This window comes from Phyllobates terribilis, unplaced genomic scaffold (assembly GCF_046119375.1).
Source record: "Phyllobates terribilis strain yellow unplaced genomic scaffold, ASM4611937v1 Scaffold_2__4_contigs__length_985480577, whole genome shotgun sequence".
Lineage (NCBI taxonomy): Eukaryota > Metazoa > Chordata > Amphibia > Anura > Dendrobatidae > Phyllobates > Phyllobates terribilis.
Window position 1 is genome coordinate 417,335,162 of NW_027362762.1, and position 25,553 is coordinate 417,360,714.

At 39.2% G+C, this 25,553-nt stretch overlaps 1 protein-coding gene across 9 annotated transcripts in view; it reads right to left on the bottom strand.

The window, feature by feature from the left end:
• Positions 1 to 25,553, bottom strand: part of AUTS2 (activator of transcription and developmental regulator AUTS2) — a 1,755,315-nt gene that overhangs the window by 1,252,257 nt on the left and 477,505 nt on the right. The window contains exon 1 of one of the 9 annotated variants that reach the window (XM_073665144.1): positions 24,497 to 24,631. The exons of the other annotated variants lie outside the window; for them this stretch is intronic. Coding sequence (XP_073521245.1) covers positions 24,497 to 24,544 — 48 coding nt within the window. The 5' untranslated portion in view covers positions 24,545 to 24,631. Of the gene's footprint in view, positions 1 to 24,496; positions 24,632 to 25,553 lie in introns of those variants that run through there. 9 annotated transcript variants of the gene reach the window in all.

A 25,553-nucleotide genomic window follows, 5' to 3' on the forward strand; every position in this document is an offset into this window, starting at 1 on the left:
TCAGCTCGAACATTCAGTGGGTTAGAAGTCAAAAATGCTATGGGAACAATCCATACAAAGGGCTAGCAAGAAAAAGTCATGTTTCGTCTCAATTCACAAAGGAGCAGGATCTCATATGTCACAGCTAAATACGTTAATATACGTGTTTGTTCATTGTCAGAACGCTTATAATAGGTATTTGCTACATATCCTATTCACACGGAATCATTAAATGTACAGTATAATCCAACAGATGAAATGTTTTCATAATGATGTATGAGTTAATTTTTTCAACTGAAATGCATAAAAGTCTAACTTTCAACTTTTGATATGTGTTATATGTTCTGTAATGAATAAAATATAGCTATAAGATATTTCCAAACCATTGCATTCTTGTTTTCTTTACTTTTTACACAGTGTCCCAACTTTTTGGAATTGGGGTTACATATATATAGCTGTAGCAAAAATTAAGAGACCACTGCAAAATTTTCATTTTCTCAGATTTTTCTCTTTATAGGTATTTTTTTAGTAAAATGTACATTGTTGTTTTATTCTATAAACTACTGACAACATGTCTCTGAAATTCAAAGCTAAAAATGTAGTATTTATTTGCAGCAAATGAGAAATTGTCAAAATAATAAAAAAGAAACAGTGCTTTCAGACCTCAAATAACGCAAAGAAAACAAGTCATTATTCATTTAGAAACAACAATACTCATGTTTTAACTCAGGAAGAGTTCAGAAATCAATATTTGGTGGAATAACTATGATTTTTAATCACAGCTTTCATGCGTCTTGGCTGCTTTCCACCAGTCTTTCACACTGCTTTTGGGTGACCTTATGCCACTCCTGGCACAAAAATGTAAGCAGTTCTTCTTTGTTTGATGGCTTGTGTCTATCCATCTTCCTCTTGATTACATTCCAGAGGTTTTCAATGGGGTTCAGGTCTGGAGATCGGGCTGGTCATGGTCTTGATGTGGTGCTCCTTCATCCACACATTGATTGACCTAGCTGTGTGGCATGGGGCATAGTCCTGCGGGAAAAACCAGTCCTCAGATTTGGGGAACATTGCCTGAGCAGAAGGAAGCAAGTGTTTTTCAAGGGTATCCTTGTATGCGGCTTGATTCATACGTCCTTTGCAAAGATTAACCTGCCCAATTCCAGCCTTGCTGAAGCATCCCCAGATCATCACCAATCCTCCACCAAATTTCACAGTGGGTGCAAGACACTGTGGCTTGTATGCCTCTCCAGGTCTCCGTCTAACCATTAGATGACCAAGTGCTGGGCAAAGGTGAAAATTAGACTCATCACAGAAGATTACCTTATTCCAGTCCTCTATGGTCCAATCCTTATGATCTTTGGCAAACTTCAGCCTGGCTCTCCTTTTCTTCTCATTGATGAAAGGATTTTTTCTAGATTTACATGACTTGAGGCATGCTTCTAGGAGCCTGTTACGAACTGTTCTTGCCGTGCACTTCACCCCAGCTGCCATTTGCTATTCCTTTTGTAGTTCAGTAGTTCACTTGATGTCATCCTGTGGTTGTTGAGTGACATTCGAATAAGATGATGGTCATCTCGGTCAGTGGAGAGACGCTTTCACCCCCTCTGCCAGTCTGTAGCTTTGTTGTCCCCAATGTTTGCTGTTTGACCTGGTTGTAATGGGCTGCCATCTTCGAAATTTTAAGGATGGAGGCAACATGATGTTCACTGTATCCCTCTGCTTGTAAAGCAAGAATTGAGCCCTTCTTTTCGTCACTCAAGACTTTTCTTTTCAACTCCTTTGGCATGGTTAAAATTTATTTTTTCATTCAAATTACTTTTGGGCTATTCCTAGCACTTCTTTTACCACCCAGCTTGTCCTATTGCAAGAGGATTATGAAGACCACAGCAGTGTTTTTTATACTTTCCCTCGTTACATAAGATTTGTTTCAGGTGATCACCTAATCAGAAGCACATTAAGTAAAATGAGGTGTACTTTGGTTTAATTCAACTGACTAAAACACGGATTGTCTTCTGGAGGGCGGGGTGCTTGTAGTATGGGCTTTCACTATTAGGGGAATTGCCGCTGGACTCTATGCCAGCCATTGTTGCTGGGGAAGGTTGCTTTTGGCTCTATTGTTTTTTTCTTTCAACAATCAGTTGTTCAATCACATGAACAACATCCAGCTTTGATATTTTGTCTCTCTTTGGGAAAAAGAAAAGCATTGAAAAAGGTTATTACAAGAAGGTACCCAAAAGAAACCGGAATTAATTTATAAAAAATAGTGTATTTATTTGTACATTTTGAAACGTTGTTCTCCTTCTGAGTTCTTATCATGCGCAGCCAGGTGATTGTCTCTCTGGTCAGGGGCCAGTAGGCGATTCCTAAATTTTGTTGTTACTCATTTTATTCCCAAATCCTCAGATAAAATTTGCTGACAAGAATTTCATAAAATCCCAGTCAACACCATAAGTTCATCAATAGTCTAACTGTGATGTTCCAGAACAGCTTGATTGATTTTCAGCACATTTTTATCAGTTTGGGCTGTCGATTGTAATAGCAATAAAAAAAATACGTGAAAGATTAAACAACTCATTGAAAAAAAGAATCATTAGAGCCAAGTGCAATCTTCCTCAACAATGTTGGGTGCCATATTGACTCAGAAGAGTTCCGCCAACATTCACCTAGAGACAGTAGCCCGTACTACAAGTGTCCCACCCTCCAGTTTTGTGAGCTAGTTGGTAAATCTGCATTATATACATACTACAAAACTTTGAACGCTGGTAACTTTGTTTTTCTTAAAAGTTTGAAAACTTAGAAAACAACATGAAATGTTTATTTTAAAGGAAGACCAGTGGACCACACATGTTGAGCACCATAGATGAGAGTTTAGGAGTTCACATAAGTGGAAAGAGTTTCAACAAGCTTGAAGTATAACACAAATAAGCTTCCTCTTAAATTCATTCCAGAGCCTGTTTATCCCACACACATAACGAAAATGCTTTCAAAGAATTAAAAATAGCAACTACACAGCTTCAAGGAGCACAAGTGGATTAGTTATGAACCTGGCTACCTCATGAGAACTTAAAATACTGGAGCCATATCGGGAGTAAACTATTGATATTTGCATTTGAGGTGTGTGGATCAATTCTAATCAAATCAATTTTGTATCAATTTTTAGGAATTCAAACAATATTCATTTTGCTTTGTACAACTCGCCTAAAATGGCCACCATCATATTAATCACTGGAGAAGATTGCATCAACCAGAGAAGAATCTCATGTCCTCGAGCTCAGCTGGGTGAGCTTCCCCATAAAGCTTTGCAGCTATCATATCTCATGAGATAGTATGGCGAATCAGGGATGACTATTATGGCCTGTATAAAAGCTAAAGCAGGCAATGCAGCAGCTATTTTATAGTGAATCTTAATAATGAAAAGATGTCACAGCATACTGCTTAGTCAAAGAGATAAGGAGACAAAGCCATGAAATACTGAAGAAACTATGTGACAGCGCATCAATGGAGAAGATTACAGTGTGCAAAAGAATACAGATTTAGTTGATGGGGGGAGGGAAATAGGAGACTGTATCTGTGAGGCAGCAATCAGTGTGCTTATAGTGCCGCTGCAGTTCAACCACACATATTTTGTTTGCTAATATTCAGAAGCAAGTCAATATTTCCAAAAGAAAAAAAATAGATGTTGAGGTCACTTTGACATTGCTCATACTGTGTGAGCGAAAAGGATTGAATACAATCCTAGGAGACGTCAAAGTGCCACATATGTCTGTTCAGAGCAATAGGTGGCATTAGAGTACTTGTGATTCTTAGCAAATCAATTAACTGCAAATTGAATTTCCTGGGCAAATTCTGCTAAGCTGGTGAATTTGAATTTTAAAAGATTCCCTCATCACTAATTTAATTATTTAGTTTATATTATCAATTTACGTCAAATGTACTGCAGTGAACATAACAATTTTCAATAACAATATTTAGCATATTTATACAATGACTCATGGGAAATCAAAATGTTAACATTTTGCACCAAACATTATTGTCTAAGTTAGGGTCATATTTCCAATGTAGCTTCCAGCTTAAAGAGAACCTGTCTGCACGAGTTTCTAATGTATAGTAAAGTGATGGCTGTAATGGCGCTGTGATACTGATTATATTGATACTTTTGGTCAAGAAATTTGATTTGTGGTTCTTCTGCAGTCTCCATTTGAAGTTTTCTGCTAATTAGATTTTGGTGCACAGGGGCCGGACTGTACCCCGGGTCTTCTCCTCCCTGTCTGTGATTCCCCAGCCCCTCTGCCATTTGTGAATGATCTGTCTCCTTTGTATGAAATCTCAAAAGTGACCTGTCACTCACAGACTAGAGGAGGGCTGGGGAATCACAGACAGGGAGGAGAAGACCCAGGGTACAGTCCGGCCCCTGTGCACCGAAATCTAATTAGCAGAAAACTTCAAATGGAGATTACAGAAGAACCACAAAGCAGATTTATTCACCAAAGGTATCAATATAATCAGTATTACAGCGCCATTACAGCCATGTCTTTACATTACATTACAAAATCATGCTGACAGGTTCTCTTTAACCTATGCTTAGGAGGATGGATGAATACTTGAGCTTTCTTACTTTTGTTTAAGTCCCCTATAACACATAATGTGTAAGTACAAGCTAGTTTTTCATCATATAATTCTGTATGTAAATTTACCAACGCAAAACATAAACTAGAGATAGGAAAAACAGTTATCATAAAGCTTTGCAGACTGCAATAGGTATTTTAACTATAAATATTATCTCTGGCTATATTATATGACTTTCAGCACAAAGCTGATATTATGGTAACTTTCTTGATTACAATACTTTTAGGAACAGTGAAGGGAAAGCAATAAGTCCTTCTGCTTTAGTGACCTACAAAGAGATTAGCAAGCATGAGGATCACAAGTCTCAATCTTAGGCCTTGGCCCCACTATCAGTACTTGGTCAGTATTCAGTCAGTATTTTTCTCTGGAGTGGGAGACAAAACCAGATGAGGAACAATCAGAGAAAAGGTATAATAGAAACAAGTCACCAATTCTGCATTTATCACCCACTCCTGGTTTTGGCTCCCACTCCTGAAACAAAATACTGACTGAATACTGACCAAATTCTGATAGTGGGGTCTTAGCCTTAGAGTAGTTATCTGATCTAAAGCTCCAAATCTACATTCACTCTGTGTGACTGCAGACTTGTGAATCGTCACGTCACACGCACTGTGGGGATTCTCCGGTGCCGTCTGGACCAAGTGCCGGCACCGGAGAATACTCACAGTGCAGTGAGCGCTATTTGACGATTCACAAGTCTGTAGTCAGATAGAGTGAATGAATACTTGTATCTTAAGACTGGACAACTTTAAGAGTGAGAAGAGGAAGATAATTTATGGCATAAGACAATTATATGAATTCAACAGCCACTCAAGATCAAACTAGCAAAATTCATTATGAAATTTTAAGCAATTTTGAAGAACTATATATATTTATACAACTTTAGACTGAAAATAAAAATAAGTTTGAATGGGACATCGACTAGATTTTAAGTCAGTGACCCTGAAATAGGATTGTTTGAATGGGGCCTCGAACTTTTAGTGGCAAATGTTCAATTTTACTATTTCTCTTTATCTTAGCTTAATGACAAATTTATATATATATATATATATATAAACATATATATACAGTATATACACATATATATGGCATCCTTATAGCTGTTCTTTGTCACAGGGTGTGTCCCCAAGCCTTGTGACACTGTCACTGTTAAACAGGGTTAAGGCCCATTTAGCTGTAATGTTTAGTCATCAAATATGCAATCACGCTCACACTGATTATATCAGTCAATGTAATGCAGTCAGATCTTTGGCTGCTATGAAAATCTTCATTGTCTGCAACACATATCCCTTTGTATAGTAAACCAGAGCTGATCGACTTATAAGAAGACCACCAGTGATCACTAATGGCTCAAAATCGGCCCATCTAAATGGGCCAAGCTCTTCATTGTATATGGAGACACCCTACTGATGAGGAATATGTCCATATCAAATTGTCAAAATCTTCATACATTTCTAAGAGGAATAACAAAAGAGTTTCACAATACACTATGCTTCATCTTTGCGGGGGTACATTTAAATTGAAATTGGGAGCCATGAATCATGAAATTCTTCACTAATTTGAACACAATGCTCCCAATAAGGCTACGTTCCCATGATAAGTATTTGGTGAGTTTTTGATGTTGTAGATTTTCTGCAGCCTTTCTGCACCTATTAGCTAAATCAGGTTACTTGCACTTTTTTCATCACAATTTTGAATGCATATTTCACATGTTTTTATTCCATTTTTGCCTTTTTTTTGGTATGGCATGTTTTAGAACAAGCTGCATTGTTTTTGATATTTCCCGGCATTTTGCTTTGACAAAACATTATTTATACAGTCATGTGTGGATTACATATGTATTAACAATGTTTCTGCAATAGAAACACACTAAAAATGCATAAGCTTTTATACCTACAGATATTTTGCATCTAATGCAAGTCTATGGGGAAAATCCACAAATAAAACTCAGCGTATCAGCAAGAGAAATTGACATGTTGCGGATTTCAAAAACACAGGTCATGTAGTGTAAAGAAAACCACAGCGGGCATTGGATTTCTATAAATCCCTTCTACTTTACTGGAACTGTAAGACGCAGCATTTTTTGGCAAGACAAAATATGCAGCATCAGAAACTCATTGTGTGAATATAATCTTAGGGTTCATAGACCGTGCTGTATCTTTATTTCATAAAGTAATTTCTATTAAAGTCTAAAGAGAGATTCTCTGTGATTTGTCATAAATCCTGCCTCCTTTCTGTTTGGAATATTATGTTGTTGATACTTTATATACACAAGCATTCTTCTGTGCAGTTTTCCAGGAGACATCCTTTATTTATTTCTTAATCTTCCCAGCTGTCACACTTCCTACCAATGCCTTATAGAATATGTCCGTCTGTTTTGAGGTCATCTCCTACACGCGTTAGGACGAAAACTAGACTGTCAATTATGTTTAGTGCTAACTCTGCAGCCAATAAAATATTGCTCACTATATAAACTGCTGATTGTGCCACTTAACATATGAAGCATCTGTTGATTTGATCATATACAATTCAGTACGTGGAATCAGTAATGTATTTTATGCACTTTCCACAACAAAATTACTCCACAACAAGCAAAAGACCTAGAGAAAAACAATGTTATCAAATGAATATCAGACGTATATGTTACAATAATGTAAAATAAAAACTCGATCAAATCTTTAGAAGTTTGAATTCACCAAGCCGCACCAAATTTTTTCCAAAAATGCAATTTTATTATTATTATTTATTATTATAGCGCCATTCATTCCATGGCTTTACAATTTGCGTCAAAACACAATTATTTCACTGATGAAAACTTACATACTGACTAGAGATGAGCGACTCCGAACTGTAAATTTCGGGGTTCGTACCTAGTGTTCGGTGCTGAACTTCGAACACGGACTTCTCCTGGAAGTCCATTTTACAGTTCGGCAGTTTGGGGACGAGAGAGAGAAATTTTTCCAGCTCCAAAGTTCAGTTCCCCATTGATTTCTATGGGGTTCGGGTTCAGGTTCAAGTTTGGGTACCGGGACCTAACTTTAGATTAAAGTTCGGTAGAACATGACGAACCCGAACTTCCACCGGTCCGCCCAACTTAATACTGGCCAATCACTGATTAAACTCTGATCCAAAATACATAAGAAAATCTATTCATGTTTTCGATGAATGAGAAAAATCACTGATATATGATCTAAGTCCTTAGTAATGTCAAAATGACCTCAACATATATGGCTTGAATAAACGGATGATTACTATTCTTCACTGGTATGCTGTTACACACTATCTGTACAATTTGTTGAGTGTTTTATGGCTTTCTCTATCTCTATGGCTACTCTGTGAGCTGTGACGCCCTTTCACTATCCAGATTCACCACAAAATAGCTGCGGTATTCCCTATTTCCTGCTTCTGCTTTCATACAGGTTATGATTGAAAACTCACCAAAGACTCATTCGTGGTAACGTAGCCTCATTGTTGTCTGTTTGACAGTCCTCATGCTGAACTTTAATGTCACATAATCATTGCTATAAGCACTGCTAGGTTGGGAAAACTAAGAATAGGATGAAGCACCAGCAATGCGTCCTTTTCCATCTCAGGATTGGTGGGGTGCCAGAGTTTAGAACATAATCAATAATCATGTATCATAATTATAAAATGATGGCTATTACTTTATGAAAGCTTTTACTAATTTAAAGCAGTGACGCCCTCTCACTATCCAGATTCACCACAAAATGGCTGTGGTATTTTATAACTTAGCTGGCAATATGCTAATCAGTGGGTGACTAGTCATGGAGGGAGTGGTTTTCCCCAGACTAATCATTCCATCAATCATGTTATCATGCCCCTGATGGCAAAAGTGACATGATTTGGCATAGGGTGTCACTGCCAGCTTTTTGTACATCTCTGCCTACCTGTCAATCAATACACAGGAAACCAGGTATACTCATTAAATTAGCATATCACTATCAAAGTCGTAAAATAGCTTTTTGCAATATACAGTAATCTTTTAGACAATAAAATGGGATTATTAGAAAGGATATTCACATAGCAATTAATACATGGTGGCGATTTAGGGGACATGGGCAAGTTGTCAGGTTCCCTTTGAAAATCTAAGCGCTCATTCACATGTCAGTTTTTTCATGTATGAGGAAAAGTGACTATGTTTCATCAGTGATTTTGGTCACAGTTTCAACAGAATCTATCAGAATTTCAATAAAGTTTTATCGGTTTTAGTAATACGTGAAAAAATAAAGTTTCTCAACACTCAAATTTAACAGTCCATGAAAATTGGATGGCACTCAGCAGGCTTCCAAGTGCTGTCCGATTTTTTCACAGTCCCATAAATTTGCAGTGCCAATTTAGATCCGACACTTGGATCAATATAGGACATGTCTTTATGATTTTACACAAACTTCTCGGTCTGCAAGAAATCAGGGACATGTGAATGGCCCCATTCACTATTATGTATCTAAGTCCTATCCAAGAAAAATACAGATCGTGCTCATATGCAAAAAAGTGACACGTGAATGAGCCCTAAGTCTGATAAGGGGCCAAGAGGTGTACGATTCCATAAAGAGCCAGTTGTTTTAAGGTGGGTTCCCAGAAGTGTGGGGAGGTTCAGAGGGCAATGATTACATGTAGCAAAGTCTTATTTTCTTACCTCTTCCATATATGCTCAAATAAATTGTAAAAGTTCTTGTTTTAGCAATTATGAAAGCCAATTTCTACCTGACAAAGGTTTCCCATGTTTCCGCTACATGTTGATTTCAGTTCACATCATATTAAATATATATGATTTCATGTCAATAAATGATTTGGACATATTTTTACATTATAGGCTAAAAACCCATCGACCTTGGACTTCTTGTAGCTGGGAGTTTGCTGCACTAAAGACATAAGCAGCAGAAATCTCATTTACCCCGGTTTACTAGAATGTATGAACCTCAAGTCCGGTCTGTGTAACTCACAGAGGATTGCCCGGAGTGGATGAAGCTTTAATGGCTTTGAGAAGTATTAGCATGTACGGGATTTCAGAATATTTATATGCAACGACAGCTAGCAGAGATCTCAAAAATGGTGAAAATGGAGCAAATTTAAATGACAAGGTCGCGGAACTCTGTTCCATAGTGGTTAAAGAGGTTGGCCACTACTTTTTCATTGATGACCTATCCTTAGGATAGGTCATCAATGTCTGATCGGTCAGGGTCCGACACCCGGCACCCCCGCTGATCAGCTGTTATCGGTGTTGGCGGCCGGAAATACTCACTCACGGAGCTGGCTGTCTTCTGATAGTGGTCGCCACAGGGTACTACATATCCACCTCCTATTGATTTGAATAAGAGGCGGATGTGTAGTACCAAGCTTTGACCACCATCAGAAGACGGACAGTTTTGCAAGTGAGTATTTCCGATCGCCGCCAACAGCAATAACAGCTGATCGGCGGTGGTGCCGGGTGTCGGACCTTTGTTGATGACCTATCTTAAGAATAGGTCATCAGTCAAAAAATAGAGGACAACCCATTTAAACTTTCTATACCGTTTTACAATGCAGATGTTTGTGCGACAGGTAAAATGCATTAGTGCTGTATATTTCTGTTTATTTGTTATTATTGTTACTTTAATGCTTAAAGGTATTACACCTTGACCTCAGTCAATTAACCAAGAATAGGTCAAGCTTTTCTTATTTTTGTATTCCTGTTGCTCACATTTCTGAGGAAGCAAACCACAAAACTCAGCTCATTAATCTTTTACAGTTTTTGTAACCAACTGTAAACAAATCCACTTCTTCAATTATTAACAAGCGTTTCTAGACCCTTACACTGCAATAAGCCAAGAAAGGACACAGGCATGAAAACAAACGCCCTATTATCAAGATTAATGTAGCATTTTGTCTGTCACATACCCAGATTGTAAATCGATAATTTTCTATTTGGCTGCTCGGATATCAAAAAAAGAAATATGCTTTATATTGTATCCTGTAGTTTTTGTGGCATGAACCCAATATCCTCATTGCATTTAGAGTGTGCACTTGAGAGGAAAGAGATAGCCACACATAAATCTGCTTCAAGCATCTCTTGCCCTCTCAAACACAACAAATTCCTTCAAGGCTCAGGAAAGTGTCATCACAGTTCATTGCTCAAGGACATGTAAGTGGCAGTCTGCCTGCGTTTACAGCAGCAACATTCAGTCCACTCTTGGCAGCCTTATTGGGAAGACGCTGGATAGAGAAAATGCAAACATTCTCTACATAATATGCAAAGATTTTTGCACTGAAAAATCATTACATCACTTCTTAGACTTTACTATATCTTAATATACGTATCAATACTTGTAGGTGCACTATGGACAATGTGCAGTAATAACTGAGATAGATAGATAGATATGGATAGATACACTGGGTATGGAAAGTATTCAGACCCCTTTAAATTTTTTCACTCTTTGTTTCATTGCAGCCATTTGGTAAATTCTAAAAATTTCATTTTTTTTCTCATTAAAGCACACCCCGCACCCCATCTTGACTGAAAAAAATCAGAAAAAAAGAAACAATGAAATATCACATGGTCATAAGTATTCAGACCCTTTGCTCAGTATTGAGTAGAAGCACCCTTTTGAGCTAGTACAGCCATGAGTCTTATTGGGAATGATGCAACAAGTTTTTCACACCTGGATTCGGGGATCCTCTGCCATTCTTCCTTGCAGATCCTCTCCAGCTCCGTCAGGTTGGATGGTGAACGTTGGTGGACAGCCATTTTCAGGTCTCTCCAGAGATGCTCAATTGGGTTTAGGTCAGGGCTCTGGCTGGGCCAGTCAAGAATGGTCACAGAGTTGTTCTGAAGCCACTCCTTTGTTATTTTAGCTGTGTGCTTAAGGTGATTGTCTTGTTGGAAGGTGAACTTTCGGCCAAGTCTGAGGTTCAGAGCACTCTGGAAGAGGTTTTCATCGAGGATATCTCTGTACTTGGCTGCATTCATGTTTCCTTCAATTGCAACCAGCCGTCCTGTCCCTGCAGCTGAAAAATACTGCCATAGCATGATGCTGCCACCACCATGTTTCACTGTTGGGATTGTATTGGGCAGGTGATGAGCAGTACCTGGTTTTCTCCACACATACCGCTTAGAATTATCACAGAAAAGTTCTATCTTCGTCTCATCAGATCAGAGAATCTTATTTCTCATAGTCTGGGAGTCCTTCATGTGTTTTTGAGCAAATTCTATGTCGGCTTTCATATGTCTTGCACTGAGGAGAGGCTTCCGTCGGGCCACTCTGCCATAAAGGCCCGACTGGTGGAGGGCAGCTATGATAGTTGACTGTGTGGAACTTTCTCCCATCTCCCTACTGCATCTCTGGAGCTCAGCCACAGTGATCTTGGGGTTCTTCTTTACCTCTGTCATGAAGGCTCTTCTCCCATGATTGCTCAGTTTGACTGGATGGCCAGGTCTAGGAAAACTTCTGGTGGTCCCAAACTTCTTCCATTTAAGGATTATGGAGGCCACTGTGCTCTTAGGAACCTTGAGTAATGCAGAAATTCTTTTGTAACCTTGGCCAGATCTGTGCCTTGCCACAATTCTGTCTCTGAGCTCCTTGGGCAGTTCCTTTGAGCTCATGATTCTCATTTGGTCTGACATGCACTGTGAGCTGTGAGGTCTTATATAGACAGGTGTGTGCCTTTCCAAATCAAGTCCTATCAGTTTAATTAAACACAGCTGGACTCCAATGAAGGAGTAAAACCATCTCAAGGAGGATCACAAGTAAATGGACAGCATGTGACTTAAATATGAGTGTCTGAGCAAAGGGTCTGAATATTTATGACCATGTGATATTTCAGTTTTTCTTTTTTAATAAATTTGCACAACTTTCTACATTTCTTTTTTTTCAGTCAAGATGGGTTGCAGAGTGTACTTTTTAATGAAAAAAAATTAACTTTTTAGAATCTACCAAATTGCGGCAATGAAACAAAGAGTGAAAAATTTAAAGGGGTCTGAATACTTTCCGTACCCACTGTAGATAGATAGATAGAGAGATAGATAGATAGATAGATAGATAGATAGATAGATAGATAGATAGATAGATAGCAAAAATATCAGCACTCCAAATGTAGGATAGTGAAAAATCTGTGATCAACACACGTTACCACAGTTTTTTTTCACTGTCTCACGTCTGGAGTGCTGCCATTTTTGTCATTTGTAGATGGAGGATACTAGGTCAGCACCCTGAAGCCTGCACCCTTTTTCTATATCAGTTTTGTATAGTGTTGCTTTCTTTCAGGAAAGAGTTAGAATATTAGCTTTAGGGTCTCATCAAAGAAAAGTACACCTTGTTTTGGCTGGTGGGCCTTCATGAATTGGCCAATTTCATTTTATAAGTATATTCTATAAAGCAGTAATGAAATCCAAATTTCATATATTCAATGTTTTCATATAATTTAATGCTTTTAGAGAGCTTCTGTATTCTTTTTTGTGTACATTATGGAGTCATAGCAGCTTGCACCTGTTCACACTTTATTCTGTTGGGAAGTGCTGGTCAGTTTTTTGTTTTTTTCTCGTAGTAAGTAGTATTTTCGGCTGAGCAGTCCTCCAATCAGCTTAAAGCAGCTTTAATTAGTGCTGGTTCCTACCAGCTCTTTTAATTTGTAAATGTTCAGCCAGGGTGAGGCAGGTTTAATAAATATTAGGTTTAGGGTCCCACCAAAAAAAGGCACATCTTGTTGTGGCAGGTGGGCTCTCATGAATTGGTCAATTTGTATGCCAAGTATCTTCATTTTATAATTATATTCTGCAGTAATGCAGTTCAAAATTCATACATTCAGTGTCAGCACACATCTTAGCACTTACAGAGACTTGCTGTGTTCTTTTGTTTATAGATAGATGAATAGATTGATAGATATGCAGAAGGAAATTAAAGTGTAGCTCAAGCTATGAACCATTCTCATTTAATACATAGTCAATTAGTTGTTTTTTTTACATATGCTGTCAATATAAGATATGGTGCCTTGAGCTAAAGATGGCCCTTTTCACATCACATTTGGGTGATCCCTATTGAAAGAGAAAGTTTCCTTCTCCCAGATGCCAAGATTGAGTCCTTCTTTTGATTAAAAAAAATGTACAAGATAGAAGATCTCCTGAATGTGATAAAAAAGGGACAGAAGAGATTTAAACAGACACACTCGATCATGTATCCTTTTCCACTGATAGCCTAAAATCTGAAGTTTGCAGTCAGAAGGAAAAATAAATTCCCAAAGAGTCAGGTAAGTCAGTAAATTTACTGTCTTTGCACAAAAGAGCATTTTTCACAGGGACAATATATTAACAAGTAGTTTATAAATATTGTAAGGGAAAAGTATAACATCATTCAGTCTCAGACTGGCCCACAGGGGAACAGGATAATCCTCTGGTAGGTCCCTGAGAAGGATTGCTAATGAGTATTATTAGCTTATTTTTTGCGGGACGAGTTGTACTTTTAAACGCCATTACTAGTTTTACCATATCATGTACTGGAAAACGGGAAAAAAATTCCAAGTGCGGTGAAATTGCAAAAAATATGCAATTCCATGGTTGTTTTTTGTTTTTTTTTTCTTTCCATGTTCACTGTATGCTAAAACTGACCAGTCATTATTATTCTCCATGTCAGTATAAACCAAACATGAGTAGGTTCTTTTTTATTTAAGTGGTGAAAAAAAAATCCAAAGTTTGCTAAAAAAAAAATAAAAATAATGGCGGCATTTTCCTAGACCCGTAGCGTCTCTATTTTTCGTGATCTGGGCCGGGTGGGGGCTTATTTTTTGCGTGACGGGCAGATGTTTTATTAATAACATTTTGGGGTAGATACAATGTTTTGATCGCCCGTGATTACATTTTATTGCAATGTTGCGGTGACAAAAAAAACGTAATTCTGGCATTTGGAATTTTTTTCTCGTTACGCCGTTTACCGATCGGATTAATTCTTTTTTTATTTTGATAGATCAGGTGATTCTAAACGCGGCGATACCAAATATGTGTATGTGGGGTTTATTATTTTATTTTGAATGGGGCAAAAGGGGGGTGATTTAAACTTTTATATTTTTTTAATTTTTTAAATATTTTTAAAAACATTTTTTTAAAACTTTTTGCATGCTTCAATAGTCTCCATAGGAGACTAGAAGCAGCAACTGTCCGATCTCCTCTGCTACATAGAGGTGATGAGCAGAAATGCTCCTGTACTATGAGCGCCGACCACTAGGTAACGCTCATAGTAATCTTTACATGACAACCACTGGAGTCTGCTGCAGACCCAGGGTTGTCATGATCACCCCTCGGTGACCCACGATCACGTGACGGGGTCACCGATGGGCGGGGCTAATGCCGCTGTCAGACATTGACAGCGGCATTTAACATGTTAACAGCCACGGGTGGATCGCGATTCCACCCGCGGCTGTTGCGGGCACATGCCAGCTGTAATAATCAGCTGACATGTGCCCGGTTCAGTGCGGGCTCACCGCAGGAGCCCTCACTGAACCGGGGGTGATGGCCTGGGGTGTACTAATACGCCCTGGGCCAGTAAGGGGTTAAACATGCTAGCTAAACTAATATTACATAGACATAAGAGTAATTTTGTGTACTAGGGTCAGGTTATTTTTGCATGTAGCTGAAAAGTGGGCTCGAAGAATCAATGCTACTGGTGGGCCTTTTCCAACTCAGTCCAACACTGACATCATTAAAAAAGATGCGAAGCGGTTTGTGTGACCTCCAATATGTCGGCTGTACTGGGGGGCCGCTGAAAATCAGGATAAGACGTCACCTCTCAGACGCCGTCAGCAAAATCATTAATAAAAGTTCAGCAATTTCCAAACATTTTATAGAGGCCATGAAGGTGATGTGTCTTCTTTTGAAGTGTCAAGCATAGAAAGGGTTAAAATCCCATCCAGGGGTGGTGATATCAAAAGAAAACTAATAAGCCGGGAAACCTGGTGGATCTACCAGCTGAACACTAGGGTACCACATGGTATCAATATCAGGCAGGATCTGATTTACCACTATGAATAGAGATATGCATATTTGATGTAATGTATGTTTTCAGTCTGTAAGGGGTTAATCCCCTGCCAGGTTTCTCTGCACAGGTGTTCCCATCTAGTGGCTGGATCTGGTGAGTGGGGACTGAATGGTGAACTACTTTAAAATGTTCAGTCTGCCATCAGATCCATGTCAATGATTAAGACGCACTGCTTTGCGTCGAAACGCGGATGTTTTTAATCTCTGGACTGTGACTTAATGGATTTTATACCATTTGAAGTTATGAAATAAATGAAGAATGGATTTTCAATGGACTAATAGCGCTGGACTTATTCCTTTCTAATATCATTTGTGTCACCTCGGGCTGGAGAGCCAAACTTCAAAGTGTGGGCAGTTGGTCATTGTAGCCAGACTGGATATTTCCTATTTACTATATGGAGGGGGGCGATTAGAGACAGAAGGTATATAAAACACAAGGTGCTCGCCCCTAAATTAGCTCATGGTCCAGTCACAGACCAGCAATTTTAATATAATAATCTAGGCCATCCTGGAAACTTGAGCCTAGGACTAGGCATATAAAAGATGGGTTACAGAATGTAAAGGTGTTCACATGTGGGGGTTGGCCTGAGCTGAATGTGATCCCTAATCCACATAAGCATAACCTTAGACAGAAACATTTAGGTATTTCTGTTATTTCTCCCTTTACATTGCATAACTGTTTTTGCAGATTTGTGACACTTTATTTTTATCTTTTTTAAATCATTTCTTGTATGCAAGGTACTTTTCATTTTAAAGCTTATATCTTTAATAATTTTGATCCTTGCTCTAAAGAATCCATAGCCTTCCAGAGAGTGTGTGACTTTTTGATTGTCAGACAATGGTGTATGTTTTCTCTGAATTGTGCAGCATCATAGAAGAGAATGGAGAGGTCAGGACATGTATGGCCAGGACTCCATTCACAATGGAGCAAAATGTGCCATTCTCAAGATATAGTTTCTCAGAGTATACTGTATTCCAATGGTTTAAAAGTTTACATGTAAATGCTTCCGAATAAATTCTAATGCAAAAGAAATGTGACTCTTTCCAATAATTTATTTAAAAAACATAACTTTATAGGCAACTTTTTATATGCAACTGTAAGTTAATTTAACTTTTGGTCTACTTACTATAATAAATTGTCTAACCTCTGCCTTTTATACCATTGTTGGATCACTCAATAAACTGACTTGCAGAATTTGCTTTCTAGATTTTAACATTTATTTGATGACATCCAGAGATTGTCTCTGCTTCTGATGGGAAGTTAAACAACAAACATCTGGTTTGCTTTTTCAACACAAAGAGGAAATGACATGCCAGATTATTTGTCCAGTTGCTGAATACAACTTAAAAAGATACATACTGTAAGCTTAGCTTTTCAATAAATGCTTAGACTCCTGCTTAATGTAATCATATAATGGACACATCACACAATTCATGTCCTACATATTTTTCTTTTTTAGAAAAATAGATCCTTCACAGTGGCGTACCGCCAATGGTGGCAGACCATGCGACTGCTATGGGGCCCGTGAGCCGGGGGGCCCTATAGCAGTCCAGGGGTGGACATACCGCCGCTGGTGCAGCTGCGCCGGGTCCCCACCATGCAGCTGCACCAAGGGGCCCACAAGGTGCAGCTGCTCCCTGCACGCGGCGGTCAGAGAGCGATCCCTGCAGCTCCGCTGCTGTCAGGAGGAGAATAGCAGTGGAGCTGGAAGGTTCGTCCTCTGCTTCCTCCCTGACCCAGGCGCGCGCAGCTTGATGACGTCATCATGCAGCGCGTGCCTGGGTCAGGAAGAAAGCTGCCGGCAACCAGGAGGGTGTTGCTGCAGGGGAGCGAGCTGAGGTAAGCTGTTGTTTTTTTTTTGTTTTTTTATTACTGAAATGCTGGGGAGGGGAGGTGGGGGGAGAGCAATGGTAGGATGGTGGGGCTGGGGAGAGGAATGATGGGGCTGGGAAGAGCAATAATGGGGCTGATGGGACAGGGGAGAGAAATATTGGGGCTGGGGAGAGGGCTGATGCGGCTGGGGAGAGGAATGATGGGGCTGGGGAGAGCAATAATGGGGTTGATGCGGCTGGGGAGAGGAATAATGTGGTTGATGGGGCTGGGGAGAGGAATAATGGGGCTGATGGGGCTGGGGAGAGGAGTGATGGGGCTTGGGATAGGAATAATTGGACTAATGAGGCTGGGAAGAGCAATAATGGGGCTGATGGGGCTGGGGAGAGGAATAATGGAGTTGATGGGGCTGGGGAGAGGAATGATGTGATGATGGGGCTGGGGAGAGCAATAATGGGGCTGATGGGGCTGGGGAGAGGATTTATGGGGCTGGGAAGAGCAATAATGGGGCTGATGGGGCTGGGAAGAGCAATAATGGGGCTGATGCGGCTGGGGAGAGGAATCATGGGGCTGGGAAGAGCAATAATGGGGCTGATAGGGCTGGGGAGAGCAATGATGGGGATGGTGGGGAAGGGGAGAGCAATGACGTGTTGCTGGGAGAGAGCAATGATGGGGGTACTGGGAGCGAGCAATGATGGGGGTGCTGGGGCAAAGCAATGGTGGGGGGCTGGGAGAGAGCAATTATGTGGGGCTGGGAGAGAGCAATGATGGAGGTGCAGGGACAGAGTAATGATGGGGGTGCTGGGAGAGCGCAATGATGGGGGTGCTGGGAGAGAGCAATGATGGGAGGGCTGGGAGAGAGCATTGATGGAGGTGCTAGGACAGAGCAATGATGGGGGCTGGGAGAGAGCAATGATGGGGGCTGGGAGAGAGCAATGATGGGGGTGGTGGGACAGAGCAATGAAGCGGGTGCTGAGAGAGAGCAATGATGGGGGTGCTGGGAGAGAGCAATGAAGGGGGTGCTGGGAGAGAGCAATGACGGGGGTGCTGGGAGAGAGCAATGATGGGGGTGCTGGAAGAGAGCAACGATGAGGGTGTTGGGATAGAGCAATGACAGGGGTGCTAAGACAGAGCAATGATGGGAGTGCTGGGAGAGAGCAATCATGGGGGTGCTGGGAGAGAGCAATTATGGGGGTTTCACTTTGCTTGTACTGTGAAGCCTTGTATGTTTTCCGTGTGCACATAGCCTTACAGTTAATTGGGGAGAGTCACAGAGACTGAATAATTTATATTATTGGCCGGTGCAGATTATAGTTAATGGGGGGCACAGTGCTGCTTATCACTTTATATTTTGATTACTAAGTGGCTAATATTATATTAATGGGGGGGGTTACATATCTGTATTCAAGGACGTAGTGTGGGGGAGACACATGTATGCATACAATGTATGACCTTGTTATTTTCTAGGCTGGAGATCATCGTGACAAGACGAGTCGTGGCTGGGAGATGTCGACATGAAGGTCTGACCAGATGGAGAAGAAGCAGCAGAAACCGGCTCTGATCAGATGAGACGTCAGCGGTAAGTGCCTGGATGTAAATATTATTCTATATCTGCATGGTGTGTCTGGGAGTGATAATGCTGTCTGTAAAATCCCTTAGGCCACATTCTCACATTTGTGTGAAATGTCCGTGTGCTGCCAGATCTTTTTATCGGATGGTCCACGGACTCGTACAGTTTTATAGATCCATTCACACATCCATGAAAATCACGTATCTGAGAATGAGATCTAAGAGGGTCAGAGAATGTTCTATTCTGATCCGATGTTGAGGATTAGAATAGGACATGCTCAATGCGTCAGTAAAACAGGGCAGCACACTGACACTGCACACAGATGCAGGAATGTAGCCTTATTATGTATAGCACAGTCCCTTAGTATATAGTGTACTCACTTATTATGTATAGCGCCATCCTTAGTTATATAGTTTCCTCTTTTATTATGTATAGCGCCATCCCTTATTATGTACCATCCTCTCTAGCGGCTCACAGTTGGGGGATCATACTGTATTGGGGTCAGCATACTTTACCCTGGGAGTTGAGGTGGGGTACAGTAGGGTCATTACACTGTGCATGTGGAGGAATTCACCATGGGGGTTTCATACTGTGTTTGGGGGGCCCTTTTATTGGCATCACACTTTATGGGGCAATGAAAGAGAGATCTAGGACATCAGCAGGAGGAAAATTACTATGTAAAGGATGGAAAGTTGTGAGATCTGATCTTTGGTGACCCCGACAATTATTTACATTTTTTTTGGGGGGGGGCAATTAGAGCTTCTGCTATGGGGCCCCATGATTCCTATGTACGCCCCTGATCCTTCAATTTAAAACATGAGTTTAAATTTGTCAAAAAAAAATAAAAATGAACCTTCAGAATGATGTCAAATAATAAAAGGATTAATACATCCATTACCTATTTACCGATGCACACAATATCATGGTTTCTTGGTTCCCCACTAGTCTTTGAACTTTCTGTTCTGTTGAAGAAGAAGATATGACCTCTGACCATCTCTTAATCGGAATGGATTTGTAAGGTTAGTATATTATAAAAATTTGCATAATGGAACATTACAGAAATATAAATAATGATACGGCTGTCTTTGAAATATTGGAAAGATTTGCAACAACATCTTAGTCCTTTCACTAAGCCACCATATTTAAAGGGATAACCTTTGACTTCCACTTTCTATGGATGCCAATGTGCACTGCACTGAAGATGTGAATTGTGTAAGGTCATGTGCAGAAATTGATAAAATAGGGGGATTTGGAGAAAGCTGTACCCACCACTTTTGTATCACCAACAAAAATACTAATATTTGTGTACTATACAGCACATTATAATTTTACATGGGACCACAATCTGTGTCTGTAGTTTCTTTAATCTATCATTATTCAATATTGGTCCTACAATCTAGGCTAGCTTGTTTTAAAATATGTGTGGAAAGCCAGACTTCCATTTTAGGGAAAAAAATACAAACTTATTTAAAAAAAATGAATCCCTGTGTAAAATGTAAAAAAACAAAAATACAATGATTTGGAAACCTCTCATAGTCTTATTTTATTCACAACAGACTTTCAACTTCTTTTAATGATATTATGTACTGTTGACTGTGGGATATTCAAAGTCTTTGTAATTTTATCTTGAGGAACATTTTTCTGAAATTGTTCCACAATTTTCAGACACAGTTATTTACAGATTGGTGAACCTCTGACTATCTTTACTTCTGTGAGACTCTACCTCTCTAATGTGCTCGTTTTATACAGTCATTGACCCTCCAGCTGTTTTTCATTAGTACCACTTTCTTTTCCACAATTTTGTTAATCCTGTCCCAACTTTTTGCGAGATGTGTTGCTGCCATCAATTCCTAAATGAGCTGATTTTCACAAATTGAATGGTAAAATGTTTAACTGAACTTCCGATATGTGTTCTGTTGTGAATAAAATTTGGTTATAAGAGATTTCCAAATCATTGCATTTTTGTCTTTACATTTTACACAGCGTCTCAATTTTTTTGGAAATGGAGTTGTAGGTTTTCAGATGCAATTATTTTCCTCTAGTGAAAATAAGCCTTGAAATAGGCTCAGCTTAAAATGTTTTAGTCTTCTCACAGCAAGATAACCATCATTAGTATACAGATATTTTATTGCAATCAGCAATTAAGTCATAGCATAAAATTTCAACTTGGTGAGATGCTGTCACAATCTGGTCAATTCTGGACAAGATTCACTGAGTTTGAAAAGGAATTATATTATTGGCAAACCACATCATTTAGGAAGTGACTTACAATGAATTAAATGTTTCTGTGACATGTTCTTGTTGAACTACATACGCTGATCAAGCAAAGATTAAGTTGACTCATATAACCCAGCATTAGGACATCAGGTCACAAACAATAGTGTCATTTGACATTTAAAGGGGTTTTCCCCATAAACAAAAGTTCATTTTAATCAATAATAATAACTTCCACAATTGGATGTGTTTAAATAAAATGTTCCTGTGCTGAGATAATCTTATAAATGCGCCCCTGCTGTGTACTGTGTAATGGCCGTGTCTGACTGTGCAGGAACATGGTCTGATCAAACCACATCTCCTGGACAGGGGAGGAAGCAAAAGAGTATACAGACATTACAGCACGGGATCACAGCTGATTCTTTCTTTGAAGTAAAACATTGTTTAAAAACAGTCAGTGAAATCTTCTACCTCACAAAAAGAATCAGCTGTGATCCCCTGCTGTAATATCATTTTTCCTGCTTTAAACACATCAATCTTAATAACTGACTGTTCAGTTTCTGCCTAATATATCTTATCCCTGTGCTATTACCAGAGATAATCAATATTATTTACTTCGTGTGTCAATGGTTTTGTTATAACTAATCAGTGTATAAATGCATCCAATAATCCAATCCTCTTGCTGAGTCATATCAATCATTCAGAAGTTATGAGAGTGCTCTTGAATCTGGAGGACATTTAATAGGAACCTAGAAGTGTGAAACCTCTTGTTACTGATAAATAGGTGTAGAGTTCAGGAAAGGCAAGGGTGCCATTGCTTCCTCTTTAGCATATGGCACCTTTTACAATAGTCAGCTCTATGCTGGAATAATCCATATTAAAAGTTTGTTTATAATATAATAGTTGACACAATGTCTAAATTTCTATAATGTAATAATATTATTTTATGATTTCTCAAAATAATAAAAAAATGTTTTCAGATATATTTGAAATGTATAAGGTTACACCCTAACACCTGTATCCCAAATGTGAAGAGTAGGCCTACAGAAATCCCAACAAAACGTAGAAAATCTGGCATCCCCAGAGTCATATGTGCATTATGACTTACTATCATATCATTCTAGGCATATTATTAGATCTATGAGTAGTACGTTATTTTGTATATTGCTACCAGTGAGTGGTAGGTCATTGTAGTGTATGCATAGCTAATACCAAAGGCACAATAATGTACTGAGCTGAGATGAGGCTTTTGTGACACTATATGACAACATTTTTTTTAAATCTTGCTGACCTTGCCATCATCTCGGTATTTTACTCCCACCCATAAAAGTTCCCAGTTTTAGAACTCAGTTTTTCTCATACGAGTGCTATCCATTTTTTCCCAGATAGCACGTGTACCTATTAGTGATGAGCGAGTATGTTCTGTTAACCCTTTCGGCGAGCAAACTCGGGTGTTCGCCGAGTATCTTCAGCGTGCTCGGGTTTTATGTTTCAGTCACTCCGTGCTCATGATTTGCGACTGTTTGACTGCTTTAATACATGCGAGGAATGCCTAAGAAACAGGCATTCCTCACATGTATTAAAGCTGTCAAAGAGTCGCAGATCATGAGCACGGAGTGACTGAAACATAACACCCGAGCACGCTGAAGATACTCGGAAAACACCCGAGCATGCTAGCAAATCTCGAGTAACGAGCATGCTCGCCCATCACTAGTACCTATGATACTCAATGGTGCTGTGGACATATCCGATTCTTTCCTTGGACCAAGTGGTTCCCAGAAAATATCAAAGACATGTCCAATTTTGATCTGAGGGTCAGATTAAAATCGGCAATGTAAGTCTTTGTGTCCGTGAAAAACCTTTTTTTTTCTCTCCATGTACAAGAAAAACTGATGACACTCGGACCTCACTCTGATCAAACTCTGATCAAAGTCAGATCGGAATATCTGGACCATTTTTCTCGCACGTGGCAAATACTGACGTCTGAATGAGCCCCAATTCAAAGTGAAATACATTCAACCAAGAGTAACATATAAAGTATGTTTAGAAAGATGGACATATTTATAGTTTCTATTATGCTTTTTCTTTGATTGTTCCACTCCTGATTTTAGCTTACAATTACTGATGTAAAATACTGACCAAATACTGAACATATGAACGCAGCCTCACAGCATCCATAACCTGCTATGAGTCTTACTGTACTTATAATTGCCTTTGATTTTATCGAGAGAAACACAGAGATGCTTCTCAGGGATTTGTATGGTATCTCTTGTGCACGAACCCTTAAAGTTTGGTGATTTGATGTCAATAGCAGTGATTGGTAAAGCCTCCCATGACATATATAATGTGTCTTTAGGGGATCTACGTGCACTTGCCTTTAAAGTTATGTCTATGAACCAAAATCAATGTTTGCAAGTATACATTACAGAACAACATTGTGAATGGTCTCTTTTATTTTTAAGATAACCAGAAGATAAAGATGCCTCTATGAATCCAGATATTCAGTGAGAAATAAAAATCTCTTCAAAAAGACCATATGACTTTTTTGCTAATATGCTGTATAAACAGAACTTTCACTATTTTTAACTTTTTTTACTTTCAAAACAAATAAAGGTTTTAATGCAATACTTTTAATTTAAATATAAATATATTTAATAATATTAAGTGCTAATTAGATATGACTACAATGACAACATTTTCTTATCTAATAGTCTCTAATTCCATAATTTAATGTTTCCATTGCAGATATATCTCAAGTTTTTCAGTTATAAATATAACATAAGGATGTATTGGATGATTTTATCGCTACCCAATAGTTGTTATACTCTCATAATTGCACAGAAGAATTATCTAGGGGATAAAATGACTTCTGCAGTCATCGTGACGGCATACCCTATTGCCAAACATCACCATAAAATCCACTACTGCTACAGAATAAGTCATAGATACATAGCAAACATACTGCACTTATTATCTCTAATGCATACCGTAGATTATTTCTTATACAGATGTATGAGAACCAAACGTATCTGCATTGTTTGCTTTATATTCCAGAGGAAAGATGTAACACCGCAGACAACAAATCAAAATATTCCAAGATAAGAAATCCGATTGAATTTCTACGTAATTGATGGTTACAGCGAAACTTACCCAAATACTGTAACCTGTCTAACAAAGTACCGATGATTGCCCAATCAGAAGCCACACATAGCTCATAGCCAAAACCCAAGGGGACAGGAACAGTTTGATGGCTTACCTTTTCTGCGTACTTGAACTTGACATAAAACCAGCTGGACTTAATCATTGTTACCCAAAGTGATCTGGAAAGTTTGCAGAAGAGTGATTTACTAAATGATCAATAATGGTTTATCCGCATATGTGGGCAACACAAAAGAAAGGGACGTAGCCTTCCGATTCCTCTAAGCCCTGCTGCGATCTCGCTCTCTCCATCCAGTGTAAAGGCTGCGCTGTGCTCCTCCGTCTGCTTGGCTGCCTGACAGGAGAATTCCTCACATGGACTTCAGCAGCATTCATCACAAATGGCACATGTCAGTAAGCCAGGAGGAGGCTGGCCTCAGACCTGGCAGCATCCCATGAGAACGACCTCCCTCCATTTAGATGAATAATGAATTCCTGCACTTCCCTCCAGACACAGATTAACACCTGGCTAAACATTATTCTGACAACATGCTGCCCAGTCAGGGATCGCAGCGAGAAAAGATTAACTCTTCTAAGCCTTAATAATGCTCTACTCTGTTGCTCCATCTCAGTCCACCTGCACAGAAAAGAAAGACTAGTGAAGGAAAACTGATGATGATGTATAAATCCTTTTTATTTCAGCTAAACTATATATTTGGTTAAAACATACAGAATACCTTGAATAAAATAAAACTTTTAGGTATGCTTAGTCAATGTTCCAAAACTTAAAGAGAAAATTAAGAAGGTAATATTTACAAAGAGCTTATACTAACCAAGGTCATAGTCAGACATCACTTAATATTTTATGATTTTTAAACCTGCTATCTACCAATGGCATTTTAAAGGGAGTCTGACAGCACAGAATGACTGTTCAAACCTAGTACAGGCGCTTGGTGCATCACAGCAGGGCCAATCATTTAAATGCACCTTCACACCTTCACTTTATCCTTTACCCTTGTCTATTAGCCCAGCGCGAACAATTATTACCTCCCAAACGCACCTTCGCACCTGCTTGGTTCCCATTTATCTCCATCCTTCTCTGGCTCTATGACGACAGATCTGTCAATCAAAGAAGAGGGGGTGGTGGAGATAGAGGAAAACAAGCAGGTGTGAAG